Genomic DNA, 25,573 nt, shown 5'->3' with positions numbered 1-25,573 from the left:
AACACTTGTATAAATACTACAATTGTGTAGGTATCTAAGCTGCAATTACTAAAAAGTTAAAATAGCTTGTGTTCTACAAGTCACATAGCATTGTTTTAGTTTTGTGTTCTGTCCTCTGGGATGACTGAGAACAAGGCAAAGTCTTGCACAGATTCCAGATAGAAGTGTCTTAAATTACTTAGAGGAGGAAAAGCTGTGCTGTTTAAACCTTGGAGAATTAATTGTAAATCTATTGCTGTTGGGGGAGTATAAAATGTTCACTGCCAGGTATAGAGCTCTGGTTGTTGTTTCTGTAATACAACAAAATGCCGGATACCTCTGTGTATTTCGTAATGCAACAGTTCTTCATGTAGCAGTGTTGCAAATTTAAGTACTGTTGCATTTTACAAAAAATAGTAAGTTTAATTTCTAGGAGGGGAGTCTTCCCTCTTTCTCACTTTTCAGTTTCACTTTGTATTTAAATTTTCAAATTAAATTGCTTTTACTTTTCAGGAATTGCTGAAATGTACTTTAGAATGCAGGTTTATTGTTGAACTTCAATACTTTTAATGTTCTATGCAATTTCTTTATAGAAACGATTACAAAAAGAACTATTGGCATTGCAAAATGATCCACCTCCAGGAATGACTCTAAATGAAAAGAGTGTTCAAAATTCTATTACACAGTGAGTATATATCCTATTTTTTTAAATTTTTTTTTGGCTATGAAGCTGTAAGATATAAGTAGTGAAAAGTCCTCTGCATTCCACTTTCGCCACTTATTTCAAGTTACATTCTGCATTTTTTATTTTGGTCTAGGGAGTGAAACATTGTTTTACCTAGTAAGTATATTGCAGCAACCTGCTGGACTCTCTCAGGAACTGGATAGTGAATTAATTAAATTTTTATTAGGTGTTTTACTGTCAGTTGGTAAAAGCTTCTGCATATTTTAGAGTAAAACAATTTGACAATCTCTCATAGCTACTAACCCCTAAAACACCTCAATTTATTGAAATAATGAAATACTTGATTTAGAGTTTTGACATGATTTGTGGGAAGTATATTTTGTAGCTGTTAATTTTCATTAGCATTATTCTCTAAAGCAAGTGGAGGAAACTTCTTAAAGGACAGGGTTGTCTAAATACACTTCCTTGAGTTTTCCTCTCTGCTCTAGTTTTTTCTGTGAATAGCAAAATGGAATAGAAACATGGTTAAACATTCTCTGTTCAGTCCATTGAAATGGACAGGTATTGTTCCTGATATTTAAACTATTTTTCTTAATTGACTGAAACTCAAAAGATTTAGACTGTGTTGGTGTTTTTTTAGTTACTTTTCTTAGTTTTAATTTTAGAGAAGTGTTAAAAAGTTCTTAACAAATACAAACATATATAAAAAGTACGAATTTTCAGGCTTCAATTTTCTGGACTATATTGTTGATTGATGGGTCAATTTAAAAACAATGTGGAGCTGTCTTCTGATGTTGCTTCACATCTCTGTTTTTGGTGGTGGCACTCAGCCCATGTTACACAAGTTTTTTCTGGGCCTTGTGTATACTGAGTTAAAAACTGCTACTGCTTTTTAAATTTTTCTGGGTTTTGTGATAGTTCATGCAGGTGAATGTGACTAAATTGAATTATGGCTTTTGAATTATGCCAAATATGGCATTGAATTGTGACTAAACCAAATTGAATTACGGCTTTTCAGAATTTGGTACAAATAATAATGATGATGATATGATGATGATGATAATAATAATAAACAACTACTGAACTCTACACCTTGTATTTCTTGCTTTAATTTGGGTTTTCCTTGGGAAGCAAATACCTACATTTTCTGAGGAAAGGACTCATTAATATTGCAAGTATTTTTAACTTTATTTAAACAAAAGCCAGCTATTAAGTAAAAGATGACAGCAGATAAGGAGATAGAAAACGAAAATGAAGTTGACTTTTTTCTGTTTGTGGTTTTCCATTTTTCTTAGGATGCCTCTGTTCCCAGAGAATGACCTCTTTTTTTCTGCTATGTGCAGTCTTTATATCTTTCAATACCTTACATATAAAATCTTCCTGTTTACTCTCATGCTAGATGTTGGAATTGTCACTGTTTAAGAAACTTCATGTCAAAAGTAGCATAATATTTTTTCTCTTTGAGGGTTTTTGATGCAAAGTAACATATTCTGAGTTCATTAATGAAGTTGGAGTTCAAACTGGTGCAGTAAAGATTTGTATAGTGATACTAGCTTGGTTTTGAAAGATGTTGAATAAAATAATTGGATGCCATGATGTAACTGGGTCATTTAAAATGTTAAGCAATCATCTATTTTAAATACACTAGGATTAGAAATTTGAGATGCCTAAGCCATAAAGCACACAGGAAAGATGGGTTCTAGTGATTCTTTGACCATAAAAGGAGTAATGTCCAGGCAGAGTTATCTTCTACTTAATAAATTAAACTGTTTTCTGAACTTCAAAGTGAAGGTTCTGGATCACAAGGACTAATAAAGCTGAGAAGTATTGCTGCAGCATGTGTATAAATGTAAAAGTAGAAGGCATAAGAGGTAAGTTGTCTGGAATGCGGATGGATTAAATTGAAGTAGTCTTCACAAAATTGAAATATGGAACATGAGTACAGCCAGCAACATTCTACTGTTGAAGATGTATTCCTCCTAAAGGGTGTGACAGCTAGCAATTCAGTAGAGAAGCAATTTTTCTCTTATTTTTTCTTTAATTTTTGAGAATAGTAGAGGGGAAGATAAAAAGTATGCACAGCTTAAATACATAGGGAGAACGTATATGATGAGAGGATGGAGAGGTTGGGAAGAGGATCATTAGACTGCCAGCTGTAGGAGATGTTGACTTTGCTGTTCTGAAAAATCTTACCTGCCTTGAGTCTAATATATATCTTATCTGAGCATTTTTGTAGTTTCTTGCTTAATCTTTACCTTATTGTTTTGCTCAAATGTGTAAAATTCAATCAGGGGTGAAAGACCAAAATGGGGAAATGGTGCTGCTAAGTATGTTATTAAGTGATCAACAACAGGACTCCAGAATGACAGAAGTTAGTGGAGTGTTGCTGTATGTGTTGAACAATATGCAAAGCATCTATTTTTTACTGGATTAAAAATAACCCAAACAACCCAACCCAAAACCACCATCAACAAAAAACCTACACCAGAAACCCCAACCCCCTCAGCTCCACCTGTCAGATACTTCCATGTTATCATGGTAGAAGAAGCAGAAGAAAAAGAATACTGTGGTGTGTCAAGGTCTTATATTTATTACAGTTGCAAAGCATCCTTTTTTGTTTGGTTTTTAATGATTGTCTGTGACTTTTTCCTTTTTTTTGCTACTAACCTTTTCACTTTTATTTCTGTTACATGCCAGGTTATATACCATTTAATGTCTGATTTTTTCACAGGTGTAAGTGCAAAAGGAGCATTTCCCTTCCCCCTTGAATACAGATTTAATTTCAATAATCTGTATCGATTAGTTCCTTGACAGAACAACATGAAAGAGAACGTGTACTAGCTTGTTTCCTTCCAAGCCTGTTTTGGTGTAGGAATAGACTTGAAGGAGGCATTTTGTCTCAGCTTTGCTGTCTCACATTAACAGCCATTTTACTGGGAACTGATGGTTCTGTGTTGAGTTCAAGTTACATTTACTTGTATAATTTAGAGCACTATGTCAATGGTTGTATTTAAAATACCAAGCTTGTTTCTTTCAAATGGAGATTTGATGTGTTAATCACTTTTATTACAGTTATGATATTAAGACAGAGTTTAGGAGATCTATCGGTAATTGGTAATTGATTTGATTAGTCCTGTGTTCTAGGGGTAAAATTATAATTTTTCAGTCCACAGTACTAACAGTTTTTTCCCCATTCCTTAGGTGGATTGTAGACATGGAAGGTGCTCCAGGAACACTATATGAAGGGGAAAAATTTCAGCTTCTATTTAAGTTCAGTAGTCGGTATCCTTTTGATTCACCTCAGGTAATTGCTTTTTTACTACTTGCTTAATACTACCTTTAGGTTATGGCTGCATGATACATGATGAATATTAGTATCATCCACATACCCTAATGTAAAGTTTACTTAAATTTGTATTAAACACATTGTGCAGATCCATTTGCTTTTAAAATAACTCAGAGGTGAGGTATAGTGCTGGCACACAACAAACTGCTTAATCTGTCTTTTTACTTCTAACTTCTTTTTTTTCTTGTTGGTTTTTAAGCCTCTTCCATCTTCCCTGCTGCCATTGTTAATACATCTGGGTAAATATTGTCCTTATGGTAGGAATTCTCATAGATACATGACCTCTCTATGAAAGGCCTGAACATGTAGTGATACAATTGAGGTGTGAGATACGGTATTGTTTTCATGGCAATGTAAAGAACTGAAAGGACAGCAGTACTACCAGGCTGCAAAATGAGCTCTGTACATCCATCCCTCCATTACCTGAGGGGAGTGTTAAAAAACGTGGCTGATAAGACTAGTAAGACTAGTGTTTGGCTATCAACCCTGCCCTTGTAAAAAGGGAAGAAAAGCAAGAGTGTCTAGGTTCCTGTCCTATGTGTTTTAGCTCAAACTTCTAAGAGTGATCTCTGATGCTTTTCTCATCGGTGTTGAAACTGAAACATGGAGCTATGAAAGGCACTTAAACCATAAATGTTATGTATTTTTAGGTACCATGATTAAAATGCTGACTTTTCAGTCTTAGAATTTAAGGAACAAACTGGCCACCTGCACTCCTGTACCCCATCAGGTTTGCAGTGAACTCATGGGTGACCCCCAGGAGAGTAGCCCTTTCCATTTGGTTCCAAGTAGGTGTTATTTTACTCATTACTCAGCCTGTGTATCAGGACTGCAGTTTTTGGTAAATCAGCAACTCAAATCTGTACATGTACACTGAATTTTAGCAATTAAGAATTTAAGTTCTGTTTACTTGTTTATTTTAGGTGGCTAGAATTTTCATTATGAAAATGCTGCTGTGCAGTAAATGCATTCTATATTATAAACCTCTGGGTCATAATTCTCTCCTGCAAATCCACTTACTGTGAATTGTCAGTTTGCACTTCTGCTGCTTAACACTTGGTTGTTTTCTGCCTTTATATGTATGCCTGTCATAGTGTGCATGCTTTTACTTACCTAGTATGCCTAGTTCTGTTTGTTTTCTTCTCCTATAAAAGCAAGACATTAGTTAGAATTGAAATACATTACTGGATTATGAAGTTATGCTCCTTAAGTCCTTAAGAAGTGTCAGTTAAATGACCTGTGAAAGAACATTCTGCATCCAGTTTTTCTGCTGCCTTGGCAGATAGGTGAAGCTCTCTAATTTCAGCTTCCTAAATGATGGAGGTGTTTCTTCCTTCTTATAGTCAGTGATGAGGTGGGTGTGTTGTGTACATGGATACATGTTTTTACACATACATATATCTGTATAACTTGAGAAGTACTTAGGAGGCTTCCGGATATTATGGTTATGAGTGGTAGAGATTTATTATGTCATTGCATAAAAGATGATGGTGGCTATGTTGGATAAGGAGATCTGGAAGGTAATACTGCTACAAAGGTTTCAGTTTTACTCCACTTCCATTGGTCCTGAGCCACCTATCTGCCAAAAAACTGATGTAAGAACAATAGTTGTTGAGATTGCTTTTCTAACTTATTTTTTTGTCTGTAGTATCTTTTAAGAGAGAGGAGTTAAGGTTCTAAATGCTTTTGTTCCATATTTGTCTATGTAAAATAAAACCAAATTCCATATAAAATAACAAACTAAAAGAATTTCCTGTATGGTAACATACTTTGGTTTTACAAGTCCTTTATTTCAGAGTTAATAACATTGATACATTTTACTCTTTATGCTGGAACTTGGATGAGTTGTCCAGATCTTAATTTCTGTTGTGTCCAGGAATACAGAAATATTCATTTGTGAATCTTGTGTTTCCTTGTGTATAATGTGCTTTATGAAATCTTTGAATTACAGTATTTTGGCTACGCAACTGCATTCCTTAGGATATAGAAGTCTGAGGCTGCAAGATATAAAAAGTTTAGTTTGATGCCTCTACAGTTCTACCTTTGCATTTTTCTATGCTGTGTTCTCAGAAAAAAATCCTGCGTTTAACCATTTATTTAACATAATCTTCCCAGAGCTACTAAGGTTTCCATTGTTTTATTTTACATTTCAATTAATAGCTTCTAAAACCAACGTAACCTAAAGTTAAAGTGTAATATTTGGCATAAGTGGAAATGAAGAACCACTTCCTTAATAGGGTATTATTGTTTTCCCAAAAGCAATACAGTCTCATATAAAATGTAGACAATAAATTACAATTCTGTTTTTTTATTGTTTTGTTTTTTATTAGGTCATGTTTACTGGAGATAATATTCCTGTTCATCCTCATGTTTATAGCAATGGTCATATCTGTTTATCGATTCTAACAGAAGACTGGTCTCCAGCTCTCTCAGTGCAGTCTGTTTGTCTTAGCATTATTAGTATGCTTTCCAGCTGCAAAGAAAAGGTATGGGGTTTTTTAGCATTGTTGGAGTAGAATAAGTAAAAGTGAAAAGTTTTCCATTATGCCAAGTGAGATTTTAATTTATCAGATTTTAAAATAGGCAAAACTCCTATGTCTATATTTCTGTTTCTGCAAAAATACTAAACTTGAGCTGCAAAATAAACAGTGCTGTAAGTACTTTGTAACTGTTTTCATGGTAACCTGCTTATATATCATTATTGGAAAAGAGGAGTGAACGGAACCCTTCTAGTTGTACTAACTGTGAATTTCAGTCATGCTTTAGGACAATTCTTTGTAATAGATTATGTGTTTAAAGGCGGTGCAAAATTACTGTTGAAATGTCTTAAGTTCAGATGTTTGTAAGGCTTTGCAGCTGTACTGTTTTAGTGATCTTGATAATTTTCATTTCAGGAAAGTAAATGGTGCAAAGCTGTTGGGTTTTTTTTTTTATCATACATGACTATTTGCACTGATACCTTAGGCCTTCATTGTAAAGAAACTACCCTTTTCCTCTTGAACATTTCTTTTACTGGGGAACGTCTGTGGAAGTTACCAGAGCTTGCACATCTGTGCTAACCAAATGTGCCTATTTATGTCACATTCTAGGCAGTCCTACTCTTGTGTATGGCCTACTACCTGTGAAATGGCTTTGTACTGTATCCTATGACTTTGGTTTATAATAATGATGACACATGAAGAAAGCTGAAGAATATGAAGTATTGATCAGATACAGATTTTTAAGTTCTTTTTTTCACCCTGTCCAAGCTGAGACTTACAGATGTGAATTGGATCTAATATATCAGAGTTAGACTCCAAACTGCAAAGGATTTTTATTTTTTTTAACAATGACTGCTCCTTTATTGTGGGTTGTTTTCTTTCTTCTTACTTATTCCTCCCTATCTATCTTCAAGCCATTTGTTGTTTTTCATTAATTTGTTGCTTGGAGTATCTCCAGTAAGAATTGTTACTTGGATCCTTAAGAGATTTTTCTTGACAAAGGTCTAGCCGTACCTGTTACTTTATTTTCACTGCATTCATGTGGTAGCCTTTCATAAGTGTATTAAATAGCTCGTGTATTACAATATGAGGATTGTTTGATTATTTGTAGGTCTTTTCTTCTATTGCAGAGGCGACCTCCAGATAACTCATTTTATGTAAGAACATGTAACAAGAATCCAAAGAAAACAAAATGGTGGTATCATGGTAAGTATTTAACTAGGACCAGGAATTTTGAAGTTTTATTTCAGGCTGGAGGCAATTAAAATACAGGAAATTAGGGTAAATGCATTCAAAGCCTTAAACACTTTTTAAAGCTTCAAAAGTTATTAACATCCTGTTTCTGAGATACTCTGTTGTGATTTTTTTATATGAAGTTTTAGTAATTCCTCATAGAAAGATAACAGCACAGATTTGTATGTTTTAAATTGTGGGATTGAATTTGAAGGAAAGTTCTTGTAGACTGTATTAGTCCATGGCAAGTCTTAAGTTTGGGGTTGAGGAAGGTCTGTAATGAAGTTAGGTTTTGCTCTAAACCCAGGATTTTTTTGTTGTTGTTATGGGTAATGTTTTAAGAACTTCTTTGGCAATTACAAGATGCCGATGTTTGTACACAACTGTGTGTTTTCATAGATTTCCACTGTTAATCAGAATTTCCAATGTTAGCTGAATCAAAGGCTCTTAAGAACTAATAGTCAATGATTTAGTAGTGTCATTCTACATATACATGATTTAAAAAATCAAAACAAACCCATGCTGAAATTGCTACTACAGTGTACTAAAAAGTACTACAGTGTTGTGTTGTTTTGTGGTTTGTAAGGTTGTTTTTTTTCTTTGTGTACTGATTTTTGTACTGTGTGGTTTCTTTCTTCTGCCTCAACATTTGTCATCTTCTTCCCAGAGCTGGGAAGTTGGAACTTGGCTTATCCACTCTAGTGGTGAGAAAAGAAAGGAGGGGGTAGAAATGAGCTATGCTTTTCTCCTTTCTTGTTGGCTGATACTTGCTTTGCTTCCTTAGGAAATGCTGTACAATTGGTGGTTATTAGAAGCCCGTGTATTTTGGGAAGTGATGTGTTAAGAGCAGGTAGTACTGTATATTAGGGTGGTGCAGGAGGAGTTGATCCTGTTGCTGTGTTTCACTGAAGGCCTCATCATAATACATCCTCTGTTTTTCACTACCTCCCTGCTCCTTGACATGTTCTGTCCTCTATGTGAAGTGAGACTTGGTGTTTCGAGACAGTAGGAGTTAATGACTGGGGATGCAAATGCCAAGGCCTTCACCCCTAGATTCTTAAAGGCCTGTGGATACCTTAGCAATAAAAACTTGAGAATTCCATGATACTTACTGAGTATCATGGGGTTTTTTATATGTGGTAATGTAACAGTGGAACCTTTTTTCTCATACTAGTCTTAATAGTATCTCTAAAACTTCAGTTACAGTAAGAGGAGTGCTTTATGTCATCAGATTAAGACGTATTAATGGAACTTTGGACTGATTATTTTGTGCCTGTACATGATGTTGTTGTTAAAATTGACCCCCAGAATAATAATCCTATTGCTTACAGGCTGGGTTTTTCATCTTCACCAGATTATTCAGTAGTCAGTTTCTCTTCCTTTTCTGTTTTCACACTCTTGCAATGTGGTTGGTGCTTCTCCATTTCTAGTTTAGCTTTCTTTTTATTGGTAATTTTTGCAGCCCTATTTCAAAGCTCCTGATCTTTGATAACTACAAATATTTCTGATTGTCTGCCCTACCCAGTGTCTGCTTCAACTGTACATTGAATTCCAGGCTGAATTTCAGTCTTGAGGGTTGATCATGCTGTGTTAAACACATAAGGATCTTCCAGATACAGTTCTCTTGGGTATCCAGGCTGAAATTGGTTTCATAAAGCTGTTGCCTGGCTTTGGTGTTGCCAGGAAGTAAATTTCTGGGGGGAAAAAAAAGAACAGTGTTGTTTGTTTTCAACCATTACTTCCCTACTGCTTTGGGGTTTGGTTTTTTTTTAATTATAAAATGTTTTCTGTGGTATTTGGCCTAAACTTTTAGTACATGGTTTAAATACCCTTTCTATCTCTCTCACATCCCTGTCTAATCTTTTTCACTCGTGCACTTTTTTGTTCTTTACGGCCTATGAAGAAGAGGTTTTTCTACATGTAATAATGTTGATGACAATGTTTTCCAGTAAGAATATAGAATTGTTCACTTCTACTTTATACATACTGTCTGTAAACAGTTAAAATATTGTGCGTTCTATCTGTGCAAGGTTACAAGTAAGTGCATTAAAAATTATCAGACAGTAAATTTGCTTTCTGTTAACAAGCTTAATATTTACTGTTACCAGATACAAATATACTGCAGATCCAGGTGTTTAAAAGAAAAGAGAGTTTAAAAGAGATGTCTTTCACAGACAAATATTTACTTTAACATTGAATATAATGCAGAAAAGATTGGCACAGAATGCACTTATTTTTGTAGTATGTTCTCTCCAATCACAGTGTCTAAAATTAAACACAAATAAATTACTTCCACGTTTAAGATTTTAGGATTACAGTAGTCACTTATTACTTCTGCATACTTCTGTCAGCTATAGCTCATGTTGATTCTTGAGAATTTAATTTACATAGCTTTATATAAGTATAAAGGGTTGAGAATGCATCAGGAGAATCCCACTTTGCTTGTTCTTACTGCTGTATACTTATAAAAGGATTTCTCATTTTGATAACTGATGTGGACCTGCTATACCTTAAGGGGAAAAGGTGTTAAGCGTGTTTGGTCTTTCGTTTTCCTAATGAGTGACTTTATATGGAAAGTGGAACTTACTGTCCTTTTAATGGAATATTTGCTAATACTAACATGTTTGTGGGTGTGTGTGTATTTTAGAAGTTTTATGTTTTATATTACCATCATTTTTTCTGGGTCATGATTGAACAACACCTCAGAATTACTGAACCACTGTGTTTTCCCTGCACTTTACTGCCTAAACTAGGAATTGTGCCTGCGTACAGCACCTTGCTAATTTGGACTTACAATGTTTATATGTTTTCCATAAATGCTCTTCTTTTATTTTAAAGATGACACATGTTGATGCCACCGTTTTGTGATCCTCGTAGCAGAAGATAGTCCTACTGAGAAAATGAGCACTTTGATCATTCAGTCTTTGAACTTTAACCTTTGACTGGAAGTGACCTATAGACAATGAAGACTACTTCCTTTGACTGCATTTTTACTAGTGTGCATTCTGGGCGCATGTTGATCGCTGGCTCAGTCCATGCAACTGACATGCTTTTATTAGTCATACAGTATTAATGCAGGTGTCCAGAAATGTCAGAATAATTCCATTATTTTTATTTTAAGCTTTTGGAAGAATTCGAGGTCTTCATATATTGTGCAATAACACTTGAGCTCCTTGACGGTTTTGGTGCAGCCATTGCCGGCAATGGACATTGTACCAGGGAAAGGTTTTGCTCCTGCCACAAAAAAAAAAAGATTGGTGCACGACAGAACTTCTGAAAATTTTGGATATGTTTGGTTTGTAAGCAAGGGATCGACTATTACCTTAAAAGCCACCCCATTCTTTTATATTTGGATTCTATGCACTGTGATCACAAAACTAGCAGCATGACTTAACATGCTTAACTGAAGGACTGTAATAAGATCATTGCATATTTATTGTTTATCTGCTGTCAAATTGTGTTGACATGGAAGGTTTTTCAAATGACATTGGCAGAGAGGTACAATGTTATCCCTATGGTGAAATAAAACTACTTTTTGTATATAGTTATTCATATCTCTGAAGCAAAGGTATGAGTAATTTAGGGTATGAGTGATTTAATCAAGAATTTATTTTGGAGATAAAGGATGGCAGTGATATAACTGAACTTGCTGCAGTCCGTAATTGGGCTTGTAATTTTTACTTAGAGCTTTTTCCAAATAGATTGCACACTGTTATTTCCTGCTAGCCATCAGCATGAGCCCTACTGCCTACACCAATATTTCATTTATTTATGTGTTTGAAAGCAATCCATATAACATTTTTTGTTTGCATCCACTGTTTCTTTTGTTGTTGTATGTCATGTTTGAATGTTACAAAACAATATTTTGATTGAAAAGCTTTGTCAGAAGATATTTTCATGTAAATTATTTCTTTATCTTGTAAGCATCATTTTGTCTTTTAATCCTGTACTATAAAAAGAAAAAAAAAATACATTTTTGACAGAGGCTTAATGTTTTGACAAAAAGGTGTGGACCTTCTTATTTAAGTTTAGACTAAAGTATATTTTCTTAACTTGCTTGTCACATGCAACCATACCATTTTTTCCCAGGCTTTTACTTAAAAAAAGGGGGGGGGGGGGAAGCCTGAAATCAGATTGACATTTTTTAGTGGAGCAACATTTATTGAAATAATAGGTAGTTGTTCTCACCACTAATATTTTGATACTGCAATTAGGTTGTCTTTTTAGGAAGCACTTTTATAAACTTAATACCTTTACAGAAATGCAAATTTCTATAACTTTTTTTAATTGTTGCCTTATTGCTGCACTCAGAAAAAAATGGACGTGATCAATGCATTAATGTCTAAAATAAGAAGCTAATTGATTCAAAACCAAACAAAAGCAGAAAAAAACATAAAGCAAATAAATAGAAAAAAAACCCCACATCCTCCCTCCAAATTAATAACTACATTAACAAAAAAAAAGGCTGAAAGTACAGATATTTTTTTTCCTACTGCTGTATGATAACTGACAAGTTTTATAGTCTTGTACATACTTCTCTGTTACCTAATGTTTAAAACATTTTTAAAATAGTATAGATGTTTAACTCAGGGTGGGTAGAGTTCAGGTGGATTTGCTTCAGAGAAGTATGTGCAGCAACTGAACTAAGGATATTGCCAGTGAAGTGAGGCTACAATACTTCAGGAACTGCTATTTTTTCTACTGTACTGAAAATATCTCTTGGCCTTTAAAACTCAATGGTAAAATTTAGCTTTGGATATAAATTTGATGTGTGTATATACTTTCACAATGAGCCTTTAAGACATAGAATTGAATTTATTTTAAGAGCCAAAAATAATAATTTTAAGCAAATGAAATAGTTCTGCTCCTAAGTTTTTGTTTAGCAAACTGTTATTGTTGTGAGTTAATCGAACTGCTTATTTTTGGAAATGGTTCATAAGAAAGAGCAACAGTCTGATGATACTTAGTCTGTATATTCAAATACTGCTCTATTGATTGAAAGGATTGACACGTCTTTGAAAAATCCATGTATGAATGGTTTACATAATGGTTCCTATCAAACAGTCCACAGGAAAGAGACCTTATTGTGACACAAGGTAATGTCTCCGAAGAAATGGTTCAAGTACATCTTCTCAGATTCATGTAGCTTTTCATATGGAGGCTTGCCATACTACAATACATGGTTTCAGAGAAGCTTTATTACATACTGTGTGTATTTTGGTGAAGATGTACATTGTAGTGCAGAGCATTATACATTTTATTGACCTGTGCAATCACATGGACTACAATGAAGTTAAATAACCAAATTTATGCTGCTCTTTAATAACCCCCTCTATAATATATTTAGATAAAAAATGCAAGGTAGATTAGAGGAGAATGTACCTCAGGTCTTTTAGTTTACAGTAGAAATGCCTCCATTGGTTTTCTTGTAGATCTGTGGGTAAGTTCACCTTATATAGAGAGGGCAAAGGCAAAGCCTATATACCACTCAAGCCCTCAAAATACTGCAGCTGTTCTTACAACACGATGTCCTGAAATAGGGCTTGAATCAGATTAAGATGGTGCCATCCTTTCTGTAGGATGACTGTGTGTATGTAACTTTCATTTGGAATTTCTCAGATGAAATGGTGACAGAATTGGCTTGAAATTTTCTTGCTTTGATTTTGTGTCAATGTTCATGTTGTTAAACATTTTATTTTGTGTTTAGTGTCTTTATACTATAACACAATAAATTCTTGTTTTAAAATAGATTACTACCCTTGAATGGAAATGTGTGGACCTTTTCATGGTGGAGTGCAGAAGCACTGTTCCTTACATGCAGCTACTCTTGAGACAAAGCTATCAGTAACTCTTCAGAATGCTGTAATGGATATCAAGGAAGGAATTTGTATAATAGTGACGTGTTTCCTCATTTCTTCAGGTTATCTGTTGTAACACCTGAAGGAAGTAGGTTATTTTAAAAAAATAACTCACAAAACAAAAAAACCACCAAGATGTAGTGCTTTCGTTTCTCGTAGATGACCAAATAGTTCCTTGTCATAGTTCTTTCAAGTTTTGAATGAAGAGTTTCAGATCGAGGATTTTTGCTTGCTTGGAGCTGTAGGAAGAGAGTTTCTGTTACTTTTTTAGCTTATGTCAGGACAGAACCTTCTGTTGCCTCATATCAATAGTTGCTTTCAGTTTTGTGCAGTTTTTTTTATTCAAGAGATGATGGCTTCTGTTTCAGAAAAAGGCATTTGGTACCTAAAAAACCTGTTTTGATGAAAAAATTAGTTTGATTTAATTAATACCTCATATGCTGTGATGGATGTTTGATTTTTAGTTATTTATTTGAAAGTCTGACAAAATATAGGTCGTTGTCTAAAGTCTTGCAGGTATGGTCTAAGGAAACCATAAAGTTCCCATGTCAGTAATCAAAGTTGAAAGAATAGATTAAACAAATGTCTGTCAAGAAAGGCTGAAATATAATAATCCTCTTATTGGGATTATTATTTTTTGTATATGTAAATGTATTAAAATGAATGATGTTTTAAAAAAACAGAGGGAAACCACTTCTGGCTCTCAGGTTTCTTAAAAGGTGTCCTGTTGATACTAAAAACTTTGCAATACTGCAGCTACATAATTTCTAGCTTTGTTGAGGGGAGGCCGCATAGTTGTTACCTCCTCTGGTAAAGCAATTCAGCATTATGTTGTGTGTGCGCACTCAAATCCTGATCATTCAAAAAAATTAGATTTGAATGAAATTTATTTTAAAGCCAGTTACTTTTTGGTTTGTTTGCAGGTACTTGCTGGCCTGTTGTTTCCAGGACCTCTACCAACTTTCCAAACCATCAGGCTTTAAAATAACGCTAATTGGAAGAGCAGAAATATTGATGAGCCTTCTTTTACTGTAATAAAATATAATTCAGAGTACTTTTATTTCATTTTACTGATAATAGTAATGCAAGATATTCTGTTCACTTGCTGTATTTTTTTCTCCAGATTTTTGGTACTTTTTAAAGCAGTGTTTGAGAGCTTTTGAGCAGTTGATTCAATTTAAGACATTCTCTCTGGAGTTTCTTACAGTGTTTTTTAAATTACAAAGTAAGAGCGTTTTCAGTAACTGAAGTTCCAAAGCAATTACTATCATGAAGGAGCTTCCTTAGAAACCTGTGTCATCTTCATACAGATAATTATTTGTATTTAAAAGAACAAAAAAATAAATGTAAAATCAGTTGATCATGTAGTGTGCAATATCAGTATGGAGATCGGCCTCTGCCCACTGTCTTTTTAGTGTAACCCTCCATAGGAGCTCTAAAGGTGTGTGTCAGTGATAGTAGGTTAGACTGTATTTAACCCCTTTCAGCTTAAATACATGCCATCTGCAAGCATAACTTTTGTCTTTCGAAGTGTCATTTTTCTCTTGACTTCTGGAGAAAGAGCTTCTTATAGGAGGAGACCCTGCTTTTCTGGAATGAGTTCAGTGAAAACCATTATGATAGCCTCAAAGAAAAATGTTACAATCTGAAATTCTGTGACACCACAGCTTCCCTTATCATAGAATCACAGAATAATAGAATGGCTAGGGTTGGAAGGGTCTTAAAAAATAATCTAGTCCAAACACCCTTGCATGGGCAGGGACACCTCCCACTAGATTGGGTTGCTCAGAGCCCCTTCCATCCTGGCCTTGAACACTTCCAGGGATACGGCCTCCAGAGCCTCCCTGGGCAACCTGTTCCAGTGTCTCACCACCCTCACACTAAAGAATTCTTCCAAATGTCTAGCCTGAATCTCCCCTCTTCCAGTGTTGCTCCATTATCCCTTGTCCTATCACTACATTCCCTTGAAAAAAGGCCCTTCCCAGCTTTCCTGTAGGCCCCTTTCAGATATTGGAAGACCACTGTAAGGTCCCCCTGGAGTCTTCTCTTCTCCAGGCTCAACAACCCTAACTTTGTCAACCTATCTTCATAGGAGATGTGTTCCAGCCCTCTGATCATCTCCATGGCTATCCTCTGGATTCTCTCCCAACAGCTCCATGTCCTTCTTATGTTGGGGCCTCCAGAACTGGACACAGTACTCCAGATGGGGTCTCACAAGAGCTGAGTACAGGGGGAGAAGCACTTCTGCTGGCTTTCTGGCTTCATTTCTTTTGATGCAGCCCAGGACATGGTTCACTTTCTGGGCTTCAGGTGCACGTTGTTAGCTTATGTTGAGCTTCTCACGCAGCATCATTCCCCCATCCTTCTCTGGACTGTTTTCAATCCCTTCTCCCCCCAGCCTGCATTTCTGCTTGTCCCAGCTGAGGTGCAGATCCTTACACTTGGCCTTGAACTTTATGCAGTTTGCATGACCCCACTTCTCAAGGCAGTGAAAGCCCCTCTGGATGGTATCCCTCCCTTCCAGCGTGTTGAGCTTACCACACACTTTGATGTCATCAGCAAACTTGCTGAGGGTGCACTCAATGCCACTGTCCATGTTGTGGACAAAGATATTAAATAGCACTTGTCTCTGTCTTTAGGTATTTTAAATCTCCATTATAAGACCTTAAAACTTCTGTCTTGTCTTCAGCAGGTGGCAACCTATTCTCTTGGAGGCCTTTAGAGTGCTTTCTGCCAAGTAGGTCAGAATTAGATCAGTTCAGAATCAGATCCTAGGCCCTTTAGCTTTCCAGGACTGCAATGTTACCTGGTTGATGCCAATGCAGTTGTCCAGGGCATTTTATCAGTAGAGAGAAAATCAAGCAAGGTTCCTGCTGCTATTCAGTTCCTTCTTTTAGCTTACTGTAACTGAAAAGGAGGAATTTGTACTCCTCTTTGTTCCTTTGCAGCTTCATGATTCACATTCTTGCCTTGCATCTGGCTTTATTGTCCGAGTCTTCACTGAGATGATTGAGCATGTTAAAGCGGTAGGAAACTGACTTCAGAAGAGAAAGGAAACATCTTTCTTCTCAATTAGCAAACTGAAGCAGATTGCTGTGTAATCAAGAGTTTCCAAGCTAGTGGAGGAAATGGAAAGGATTGTGCAGTTGGGATTTGGGAGGTGATCACTGAAACCTGATTGGTATATTTAGACATTTTTGCAAAACCTTGTTTTATACAGAAGCTGAGTGACATGCTATGAGAAGCCTAAGAGCTGGAGATCTGGACTGCCTGTGACAATCTACGGCAGGGAGTTCTCTCTGTTTTAACTCTTGTTTTCTAGTGGAAATTCTGAAGCTGTTCCAAAGCCTTTGAATGTTCAGTTACCTCTCTAATCTCTCTGTTTAGATGCTGAGAATTTCTGTGCCCAGAAATCTTCCCCCTTCCTCTGAAGGTCTTGTTCAAAAGACGGTTGAGATCTTATGGTTTTGAACTTGACTTATTATTTGTACTGGATCAGGAGAGTGTGAGACCTGTACTTCTGACTAGACTAAGGGTGAATAGCTCTTGATTGGCTCTTATTCTGCAAACTGTCCATGTGTCTACAGAAAACATTCTATGGTAGTTCTATGTCATGCTCAAAAAAAGTACACCTTTATTTGGTGTAGACTATTTATTGAAGATTAGTGTTCTGAAAGGTGCATTATAGGAAGTATACATCACTAAGTAAACAAGTAACTATGACCGATTAAAACACCTAACCTCTAGGTAATTTAGAGTATATTGAGGCTCAAGTCTTGATTTGCGTAAGGATTTGAGTTTATTGGAGGGGAAAAAGAAACTGGGAACAACACCTTGCACCAATGTGTTTTGTATCACCCTGAGTTTTGGGCTATAACTCTAGTTTAATCTCTTATGTATCTGTGCATGATATACCCCAAGCAGTAATTACTGTCATCAGCATCATGCTGAAGTAAACAGGTGACTTCAGCTTCCTTAAGTAATAATCCAGATAATGCTATGTTGGGAAAGATCATCCAAATGCTCCTGGAAATCTTGCAGCTTTTTTTTTTTTTTTTTTTTTTTTTTTTTTTTTTTTTTTTTTTTTTTAGTAAAGAGTCTGTGACTCTTAGGAGGTTGTCAGAAGACAAAGCATTTCCTTAATTCTTTCTTTCTTATATTTACAAAGTATTATTTTAGGATTTGGCCTCTGGAAAGGAGTTCTGCTACACGCTCTGCACCAAAATGCTGCTTTCTGTCATAGAGCTTTATTTCTCAGTTTTGGTCTCCCCAGTAGTTTCATGTGTAGGTACATGCTAAAGATGGTTAATAAATCTTGCTTAGACTATGTGTTAACCTAGGTTGATTTTAGTGTATATTCATCTTGATGTGCATGTTATATTTTACTTGCCTTGATAAAATATCAAGGTTGTTATGATATAACTTTTCATTTAAAAGTGCAGGTTTCCATCAGCTTCTACATTTTCATTTTTTTTTTTTTTTTCTTAAAATTAAAGACAACACATTAGCAATAATCTGGAGAAAAGGAAGTGAGAATTTACTAGCTTGTGTCTTGAAGGGGAAACATACAGGCTGCTTCCTTCCAAATTTGTTGGGTTTTTTTGTTATCTAAGGTGTTTTTCTGTTTTGCTTTGATTTCTTTTATAAAATGTATGCATAAAACATAAAAATAATATACTGAGTTCCATAGTGAACTGTAAGTGTGATTGGAAAATCTTTGAATGATTTTCACCTATCTGTAAAGAGGCAGTGCTTTGTAGTTTGCTTGTTTTGTCTTGATATGGCTTTGAAGGATCAAAACATTTTCAGACATGGGGGATTTTTCTGTAACTTCTGTGTAGGCATGTGAGCATTGCACTTGTTTAAACTTTTGGCAAAATTTAAAAGTGTGCATATATTTCATAAATGTTCCCTTTTTAAGCATTTTTTCGTTTCTGTTTGTGTAGTAGATTGGTACTATTCCCTCGTTAAACGAGTACTGAATTTCTGAAATTATGTGGAGGTTTACTCTCACTTAAATTGTCAAATGTTCAGTCATCACAAAACAAATGTTTTTGGTAAATTATTGGATGGGTGGGAAAGATCTGACTCAATTAAGTGCTATACAGCAGCATTTTAGCAGAAACATCCAGTTAATGAATTTGTGTTAATTCTCAAAATATTCCAGAGCTCTTATAACCCCCAAATGCCTATTGCTCTCTCACACCTGGCACATAATTGCAAACTGATGATGATTTGGTGACAATGCACTATAAGATTTTTTAAAATTATGATTAGTGTGAGAATGTTGCAATGTCTAGTCATTTAAAAAAAACATTCTGATGTCTGAAGTGCTGCAAAATTTGTCAATTGTATTACTTCTTTATATAGCAATAGAATTCAGTGCAGCTATTTTTGTCAGATTCCATATATGACAGTTCGTGCTTCATTACTGACAGAAATTGGTGATTTTATTAGCTTTTCTCCAGAAACTTTTACTAAGGGCTGAAGACTTAAGTTTTACTGGATTGTCCAGTGCTCTAAAGCCAAGCAACTTGACTTAATCTAACATAAATACGATTTGTGACTCTTTCAAAATATGTTATACTATTCACTGTTGTCCTGTGGAAAAGTTACAACGCTAGTGGCTATAACATACATCATGTACAGCAAACTTCTTGCATGGTAAGCTCATCTAGAAATGGCTACCATGTAGGTGAAGCTGAGTAGATGCATTTGATGTAGGTGTAGGTGCATAGATCCTATATTTTCAGCCAATGTCATACCTAGTGTTTATTCTTTAACACTTTGCGTGTTCTGAAGCTGCCATCCCTGAAAGTACCACACAACTTGTTCTGAGGGTTGTTGTTTAAAAAATTGGTCCAACGGAGACTGAAACTAGTGTTTCCTGTCAGGAGATAGTATTAATGGGAAACTGAAAGCATCAGTAATCCTCTAGAAACAAACATGATTTGAGTGACAGTGCTGCCCGTTGTCCTTGCTCTTATTGTTTCCATTCATGAGGCTCTATACTTAAGAGCATGTGTATGCAATACTTTAGTGTTGTTCCCATTGACTGTGATAAACCTTTAATGTCATTAGTGGCAACTTCTGAAGCTTGCTTTTTTTTTCTGGGAGAGAAGACAAAAAACCACAACAGTCTTCTCCTGTATGAAGAGTCTGCATAATGCCGTGTACAGAGAATTTCTGTCTCTTTTTTGCTTACTGTTTGACTCCATGTATGACTAAGATCCTCCTTGTTCCAAGAGAATAATAGTTTTAAAACTCACTCATTTAATATAGGTTTAACTTACCATATAATTTAATAATACTGCCCAGTTGCCTTAAGTGATTCTTTCACTTCCACAAACTGGTAAAAATTCATGTCATTTTCAACTTGTTGCAGACTTTTTCCGCTGTCCTGCAATAAAAGGAGTATTTTATGCGGGTTAGGCTTTGTTTGCCTTACTTATCTGGGTGTGGTACAGAATGTAAATGTTAGCAAAGCACGCAACACGTTTTGTAGCAGTGTAATTTAGTGTCACGGTTTGACTCAGGATTGGCAGTTAAACCAACAACAACAATTCTCTCAATCCCCTCCCCCTCACACCCAGGTAGGAAAAGGAAGGAGGATAAGAAGAGAGACTTTCTGGATTGAAAACTAAAGTGGACAGCTTTAATTAAATACTAATGAGGAAAGAAAATATATGCTAATATATAGAAGTATGTGCAGGAATGCGCAACAGCCCTGTCACCTCCCCCCACCCCAGCAACTCCCAGGGCATCTCCTGAGCTGCGAACAGCCCCGAAAAGTCCCGGAGCTGCCGGAGAGAGAGGCAGAGCAGACAGGAGCTGAGGGGAGAGTTATGAGGGTCAGGAATGCAGAGGCCTAGGGATCAACGGATCCCTGAATGTTGGCCATGAATGGAAAAGAAGGGAAGAAGAAAGGAAGAAGAAGGGCTTGACTTCGTGATCCCTGAATTATATATGGGATGGAATGGTTTGGTTTGCTGGTTTTGCCGTCTGTCTAGTCCACTCTTCCCTATGGGAGGGTTGTAGATATGACTGATCTGCTCCTTTAGTGTCTGAAGAGCAAATCTGACAAGTAGAGCTTACTGTCTCTGCACTATCTATAAACATTTGGGTGATCAGTCCACTCACTGAAAAACTTACTGGTTAAAACAAGAGTTGACTGAAGGAAAAAAAAAAAATAGTGAAAAGAAGATTGGCATCATTCTAGCTCAAACCAGGACACTTACACAGCTGGATGGAAAAGCAAACGAACTGTGCAAAATGGAAAGCAGCTTTCTATGGATTTATTTCTCTCCAAGCTAGTTGTGTCCTTTTACATCTATTTAACTGTGTCAGGTAAATTTATTAGCAGTACAAGAATGTGTTTGGCAATGAGGGAAATCCTGTCTTTTCATGTTGAAGACTGGCTTTAATTTAAGATTTAAAAGCTCTGATTCCCGCTTTCTCTATGACCTAGTCTGCTACTTGTAAAGCTGTCACTGGGTATGATTAGCTACAATCTCTCACCAGCACGACTGTGCCTATAAATATACCTGGTGTTGCCATTGACATAAAGACAGATAGATGGGTGTTGTTACTGGTGTAGCTTTGGTTGCATTTGAAGTACACTTCTGTAATCTGGGCCTGCTGTGAGAGGCACTAACAGGAATCCAAAGAACTTGGAGGTGGGTGTGATGCTGTGTACAGCACTGTCAATGAAAATAGCATTCTTTTTTAAGACCTTTTTACGTAGTCAGAATGCTATCAGTAAAGCAAAACCCAAACAAACAAAAAAATCAGGCTTGTAAATGGCAATTTATCTTAGGTAATCTATTACTTCTTTGGCCTGTAATTACACTTTGGCTTTCCCATACTTCTCTCCTGAGCAAAGCCAGTGTATTCTCATTAAGTAGCAAAGCCTAGTGATGCAGGAATGAGCCGTTCCTTAATGTCCAACTGTGTACTTTTTAATGGAAAACCAATAGGCCATGATCTTCAGGTTGGTAGTTCTGGTATAATCCTCAGTAATATCAAACTGTAGTTTTCTTCGTTCCCTCCCATCATAAGATTTGAAGCCCTGATTGACATTAATTATCTAGGTTTTAATCTAAAATTCTGTCATCTGTATTCTGCAAGAGTAATCCAAACCTAGGTTTTTCTAAATCTGGAAAACACCTAGCAATTATCAGAAGTTCCTTGCATTCAATATAAATAATGAACTTGTACATACACACACACACAAGTTCATAGAGTTACTATGCTTACTAACTAGATGGGCATAAATATGCATAGTCACATTTCCTGTAGTAATTAGGAAGCAGATGACTACAGAAAATTCTTACAGTTTTCTTGTGTTGAAAATAAATGGAAGATTATGAAAGGAGCTGACAGAAAAACAGTGATGTCATTATAACCTAAACCAAATTAAATGTGCAAATCAAAACTAGAGACTTAGGGCTAGCTTTCATGTAGTTTTTGAATACATGGGCTAGGATGATTAATAATGTGATGAATAATAATACTCCTACTTTATGCTATAATATAATTTACCAGTGTATTTTGTAAATTTCACTAGCATTATTAAAAGGGTAAAGCTTTTATTTAGACAAGGCTTTACTATTTCCAGCACCAATGTATGAGAGTAATGGAAGCAAATAATTACAGGGAAATACAGTTCTATCTGCAAAGTGACCTGAATTAGGGTCAGTGGGCCAACAAATGAGGAACTGGCTTTGATACCTTGATGAGAAGTGACCTAGGTGTGAGTTTACAGTTGCAAAATCAGCACATCGTTTTGGTTGGATTCACTTCAGCGTGTTCTAAAAAATGATACTTGCTAAAAGAGATGAGACCTAGAGGTTGCCCAATGTCCTTAGTATGAGCAGTAATTTGAAGTTGATAGAAAAGTTGAATATATGCTGACAAGAGCAAGTTCTACTTCACTTCATTTAGATTCTTGAAGTGACTGTGTGATTCATATGATTTAGGGAACTCTCATTTTAGACATGCATGATGAAAGATAATGTGTTACATTGAGTTGTTAAAGTTCAGTGCCCATGTGTCTTCACTGGAGCATAAAAAATAAATCGTTTCCATTACCTGAGAGAACTCTATGTAGTGTTTACTCGTAAGCTTATTTTATCTTGGTCTGTTCATGTCTGTCATGTCATACATGTCACATAAGGTGATAAATTGTTTTAGTCACTTTTATGACAGCCATTGTCATCAAAAACCTACTTTCATAGTCACAGTTCTGCACCTGTAATTGGGGAGAGCAGCAATCTGATTAGACTTAGGTCTATTAATAATACTGGGTTTTGATCTAGTGTAATTTCAAACTCCTGGGCTTTGCTTTTCTAATAGCTTTTAGTGATTGGAAGAATATCACTACAAAAATTAAATGTCCCCTTCTTCTGGTATTAAGCATTAGAGTAATTCAGTTGAATAACTATGACTAATATAAACAATGCATTACTCACTTTCTGTTGGTATCTTATGAGTACTCTGTATTAGCCTAATTACTCTTTCAACTTTTGTTTCTTATCAAAATATAATCCAAATTATTTACGATACATTTTGAAAGTACAGCTAAAAGAAAACTTCATCAAACTCTGGAACAGATTGCTGGAAGACGTAAAATCTCCATCCTTGGAGGTTCTTGGAATTAAACTGAGCAACCGGCTAACTCTCAAGTCAGGTCCAGCTCTAAAGTTGGTCCTGCTTTGATGGGGAAGGGAGGGTGGTGGAGCAGATGACCTTCAGAGGTCCTTTCCAACAATTTTTTCTGTTTCTAATGTACTGATTTAAAGCAGGCTCCTACTTCTGTGGTTCTGTCAGTCTTCTTGTTGTTAAACACATCACTGTACATTTTCTTTGGGGATTTTTTTTTGTTGTTGCACCACTGTGTATTGAAGGGTGGAAATTATTTTTTTTATGACTTTTAAAAAATAATAATTTACAATTGTAATAAACTTATAAGTAAAATTGTAAACTATTTTGCAATTTGCAAGTCGGCTCGAAAGTGCAGATTTATTTTTTTTCCAAATCTGAGGTTAAAAATGACAAGGCCAAATGTATTCAAGTGTCCTGTGCTCCTGTGTACAGACCAAATGGAATTACTGTGTACCCTTTCCCCCAGTTAGGCATTTAGGCATTAGTGTGGCTTTTTTTCTCCCCCCCTCTTGTTTTCCAACTGCATACTGAATTAATCACTCCTATTAACAACTTACCTACTGAAACTAGATTGTTGGGCAAGTCCTGACACTCCCTTTGCCTACTAATGGGGCAGAGTGGATGAGTATATACAAACCATACATCTCCTGTTTTTAGGTTCTATTAAGCTGCTCTTATTGGAGATACTGACTAGCCTTTATCCCATATCTCAACAGTAGGAGAAAAAAACCCATGGAAGTAAATCTAAAGAGTGGTTTAGTAGAGGAACTTACTGGTTCATATATGAAAAGTTCCAGTCATACAAGTAAATTATTAAAAAGGGAACATGTAAAAAGTACACTATCATGTACTTAAAATTATGAAGTATTTGATCCTTTGTTTTATACCTGGACAAAATTAGATCCAGAAGTCGTTGGTGTACTTATGGTAAGTTTTCAGATAAAATTTGTTCTTTTGTATTCAGTTTTCTTTCAGCTCTATGCCTTTTGCAGCACAGAACGTATAATGTATGAGACTCTTCTGAGTTGATACATAGAATCACAGAATCGTATGTTGGGGATTGGAAGGGACCTCTGGAGATAATCAAGTCCAACCCCTCTGCCAGAGCAGGACCACTTTGGGTAGGTCACACAAACCCAAGTCTCCAGAGAAGGAAACTCCACAACCTCTCTGGGCAGCCTGTTCAGTAGCATGTTCCTGTTACCCTTATAGTAAAGGTGTTCCTCATGTTGAGGCGGAACTTCCTGTGTTCCCAGTGTGCAGCCATTGCCCTGGTCCCATCACAGGGCACAGCTGAAAAGAGACTGGCCCCTCCTTCTTAACACCCACCACATACATTTCAAGATATGTTCATAAGCTTTTAGCTGTGTAGCAGAGACTGGAGGTTTAAGAGGCTTGGAATTTTATCTATCTGTTGGGGGAAGTTCAGAAAACTTCCCTTTTAACCTGATTAACATTATTTGAATGTATTTTTCTGCCAGGTACAGTGAAACTAAGTATATACTGTAGAGGTTATTCTTCAAAGTACTAACTTAAGTAAAAAAGACACTAAAAAGCCCATTAAGTAAAACATTAAGTAAAAAACCCATAAGTAAAAAAAACCACAAACTTTTTACAGACTACGTCCTCCTGAGTGCTGAATGAACTTATGCAAAAAAAGCTGTAGTAGCCTTATGAGAGGTACTTGCATGATTAGCCATTGCTAAATTATATTGGCAGAATACATGATACTGTATTTAAAGTGTACTTCTGTGCTCAGTTCTTAAATGAAATTAAATAAGGGTTAAGGAATCTCAGAAACAGGAACCTCAACAATGGAGGGATAATAAGGAGAAAACGACAAGCTACCGCGGCCGAAACCAGCGTATGTACAGAGTTGTCTCAGCAAATGCCGATTTTCAAAGTGTGTTTAAACAAATTACAAATGTCATACTAGCATCCTGTTGGTAGAAATAAAACCTTACTGCCACTTGGATATTCACTGTGCAGCTCTGCTGCTGTCGTTATATGTGTTATTGTCTGACTCAAATATGCGTGGTGGTGTTTGGTTTTTCTTCATTCCGTTTTCTTGATCTACTGTGTGAACTCTCCTAGCGATCATCATAAAAAATCCTAATTAACGGAAAAGGGGATGTCCAAAAAATGGAGGGGGAGCGCCGCCAGCTCGAGGTGCTTTCTCCGGCGGGGCCGAGGCCGCTCGGAGCGGCCCCGGCGCGGTTTCCTCAGCCCTGCCGAGCAGACGCTTCCTCTGGCCCCGGGAGGCGCGGGAGCCCCGGGGAAGGGGAGCCCGGGCGGCCGCGGGCGCTGAGGGTGGAGGGAGAGGAGCGGG

At 36.3% G+C, this 25,573-nt stretch overlaps 1 protein-coding gene across 1 annotated transcript; it reads left to right on the top strand.

The window, feature by feature from the left end:
• Nucleotides 1-569: 569 nt before the first annotated feature.
• UBE2W (ubiquitin-conjugating enzyme E2W (putative)) lies at nucleotides 570-11,720 on the top strand. The gene is made up of 5 exons (XM_009995575.1): nucleotides 570-664; nucleotides 3,866-3,968; nucleotides 6,341-6,496; nucleotides 7,621-7,696; nucleotides 10,562-11,720. Exons 1-5 carry the CDS (start codon nucleotides 624-626, stop codon nucleotides 10,573-10,575), a joined length of 390 nt encoding a protein of 129 aa, XP_009993877.1. The 5' UTR covers nucleotides 570-623; the 3' UTR covers nucleotides 10,576-11,720.
• Nucleotides 11,721-25,573: the final 13,853 nt, after the last annotated feature.

Source organism: Chaetura pelagica, unplaced genomic scaffold, assembly GCF_000747805.2.
Source record: "Chaetura pelagica isolate M959 unplaced genomic scaffold, ChaPel_1.0 scaffold83, whole genome shotgun sequence".
NCBI lineage: Eukaryota > Metazoa > Chordata > Aves > Apodiformes > Apodidae > Chaetura > Chaetura pelagica.
This window is presented reverse-complemented; position numbering and strand designations above follow the sequence as displayed.